Raw genomic sequence first — 2,317 nt, 5'->3', positions numbered from 1 at the left:
TTTAAAATGCCGCAAATGTTGTTATATCAAAGCATTAAATATTTACCGCCATTCATGGGTGCCATATCATGATATCCGCAGCATTCGGTTTGACTCCTATAACAAAGCAAAGGTGGTTCTTCTGCTGTGCACGATTCGGTTTCTTTTTTGCACCATTTTGTGTGACTGTCCGTTGTCTTCACTTAAAATTGTGTAATTTGCTTCTAGAAAGGGCTTTCATCGCTTCCCTCGCTTTGTTTTGTTAATTCGTGTTGTTATCCGCGTAGTGGTTACAACTCTTATGCTAGTTACTCGTTGCCTGAAAGGTACTGATGTCTTTTTATTATATCAATAGGAAATTGCCGGTGTATAGGCGGTACATTTTTCAATTTCATAGAGACATTCAGTAGTTTCATATGTGGAATTTGTCATTCTTTTCACACCGTTCTTTACTAGGCGCATCATCAGCAGCAACTGCTCCTTGCTTGATTGTGAACAAGGTAGTAACTAGATTTCATCGGCCAGCGCGCAGCGTCTCTTCATGATAGCCATTTGCATAATCTTTCACGTGACTCTTCTTATTGTATTTTTGCTATTAAAAATGCTTGTAATTCATTCTCCCCTCTGCATTTACTTTATAGTAATCTCCCTTATCAACTATGATGATCATTCTACATTTCCCACTGTTTTAAATTCCTCTATTTTTCTTTTTATATTCAGTACAACAACTACCCTAACATTATAATATTATACACACTTACAACACTATTCTATCCTATCCTATTATTATCACTACTTTTAATAATGCCATTACGACCCTAACTAAATTTTTAAAATGAACTCTAAAAAGAAAATAAAAAGTTAAAATAGCACTTATTTTTCATACACTATAACCTTTCTACCGTGCACACATAGGTCACTTTCATACACATTTTACTAAAAGTTGCACATTTTTATCATAAAGTGTTGAAATATATCAAAGTTAAGCAAATATTAGCAAATGCTCTCAAAAAGAAAACCTTTACAAATTTTATAAAGTGGAGAAAAGGTCTTTTAAAATACTAAAATACTACCAAACCCATAAAAGCAGCAGCTATCTGAGTCATTTTCTCATTGACGAGAAAGCTGGAATCTTTGCAAGCATTATTCTCCCATTTGCAGCCAGTAGCTTTCTCACATGGATGCTCCAATTTACCCCTACATTTATCATCTCTTTTTCTTCCGATTTTATTGTCTCCTTAGCTTTGCACACCCCTTCTGTTTCACATTTTCCTTTTCCATTCGCATTTTTGATGGGTCACAATTACCTTTGGGTTTATCTTTACACTCTGCTGCTGGGACATGGGGACTTTGCGCTGTTGATTCTTTTGCCGCGTTTGTCTCCGAGTTTTGGTGGTGTAAGTAGCTAATCGCGCTTCTGCAAGCCTCGCCTGCGATTAATTCTTGTAGTTCTGCGTCTTTGAGGTGGTCTCCGTCCCTGTGCTTGGTTTGTTTTGAGCCTATTGTCGTGATTAAGCCTTTTACGAAGTCCGCCGAGTTTGTGCCGTAGATGTTGTTTAGTGCTCTTGCCAAGCTTCTGCCGTCAAGTTTGGCGCCACCAGTTAGTTCACTTATGGCCGCTATTAGCATCACCTTGCTTTGTAGGTCTTCGCGCTTCAGATTTCTTAAGTCTTCGTGGCTGTGGCTTAGTGCTGAGTTTGCGGTGCATTCGGTCCGTTTTACAGTCGTGGTTTTCGGCAACAGCTCCTTACCGCCGTCACCGTCGGCGCGGCAGCAGTTACTGCTGCTGCTGGTTTCACGGTGGCAAACAGTTTTCTTTTTGTCAGAGCAAAGCTTATTAAGCCGGGTGTACTGTCGCCTGAGAAGCCCCGGATCTGGCCGCTGCTGTACCACTGAGGGCCGCCACCTCCTGTGCATGTGTAGGTAAGTGCCGGTGTCAGTGATGCTTCTGGCGTCATCGTGTCGTCCGAGAGAAGCGCTACCTTTTTTCCGGTCGGTTTGCCGATTGTGTGCTGTTCTTCTATTTTTTCCAATGTTTTTTAGCTTGCAGTCGCCGTTGGGGGCGGCAGTGAGTGTGATTGGCGCTGAGATCGGATTGGCGTTGCTTCCGTGCCCGCTGCTCGTATCGGGGTCTTGTGGGTTGGCAAAAGCTACAGACGCTACTTAGTTGTTCGCAGCCTGTGCCCCTGCTCTGCACTACGGTTGTTCCGAACGCGGCCAAAGCTTGAAAAGCAACTTTTTGTTCCCGGCTTCCTTCAGTGCCTGAAGTTGTTAGAAGCTAGTTAGCTGTTGGTTCGCTGCCATTACAACCCTGGCGATGCCGGCCACCTCAACGTGG

General features: G+C 42.6%; 1 protein-coding gene across 1 annotated transcript; it reads right to left on the bottom strand.

Moving 5' to 3' along the window:
- Positions 1 to 1,206: 1,206 nt before the first annotated feature.
- TEOVI_000307000 (uncharacterized protein) lies at positions 1,207 to 1,896 on the bottom strand (the record flags this gene model as incomplete). Its single annotated transcript, XM_067226049.1, has 1 exon — positions 1,207 to 1,896. One exon carries the CDS (start codon positions 1,894 to 1,896, stop codon positions 1,207 to 1,209), a length of 690 nt encoding a protein of 229 aa, XP_067082150.1.
- Positions 1,897 to 2,317: the final 421 nt, after the last annotated feature.

The sequence above is a fragment of the Trypanosoma equiperdum genome (genome assembly GCF_001457755.1).
Source record: "Trypanosoma equiperdum strain OVI genome assembly, contig: ctg_649, whole genome shotgun sequence".
Classification (NCBI taxonomy): Eukaryota; Euglenozoa; class Kinetoplastea; order Trypanosomatida; family Trypanosomatidae; genus Trypanosoma; species Trypanosoma equiperdum.
Note: the sequence above shows the minus strand (reverse complement) of the source record. Positions and strands in the feature narration are given on the sequence as shown.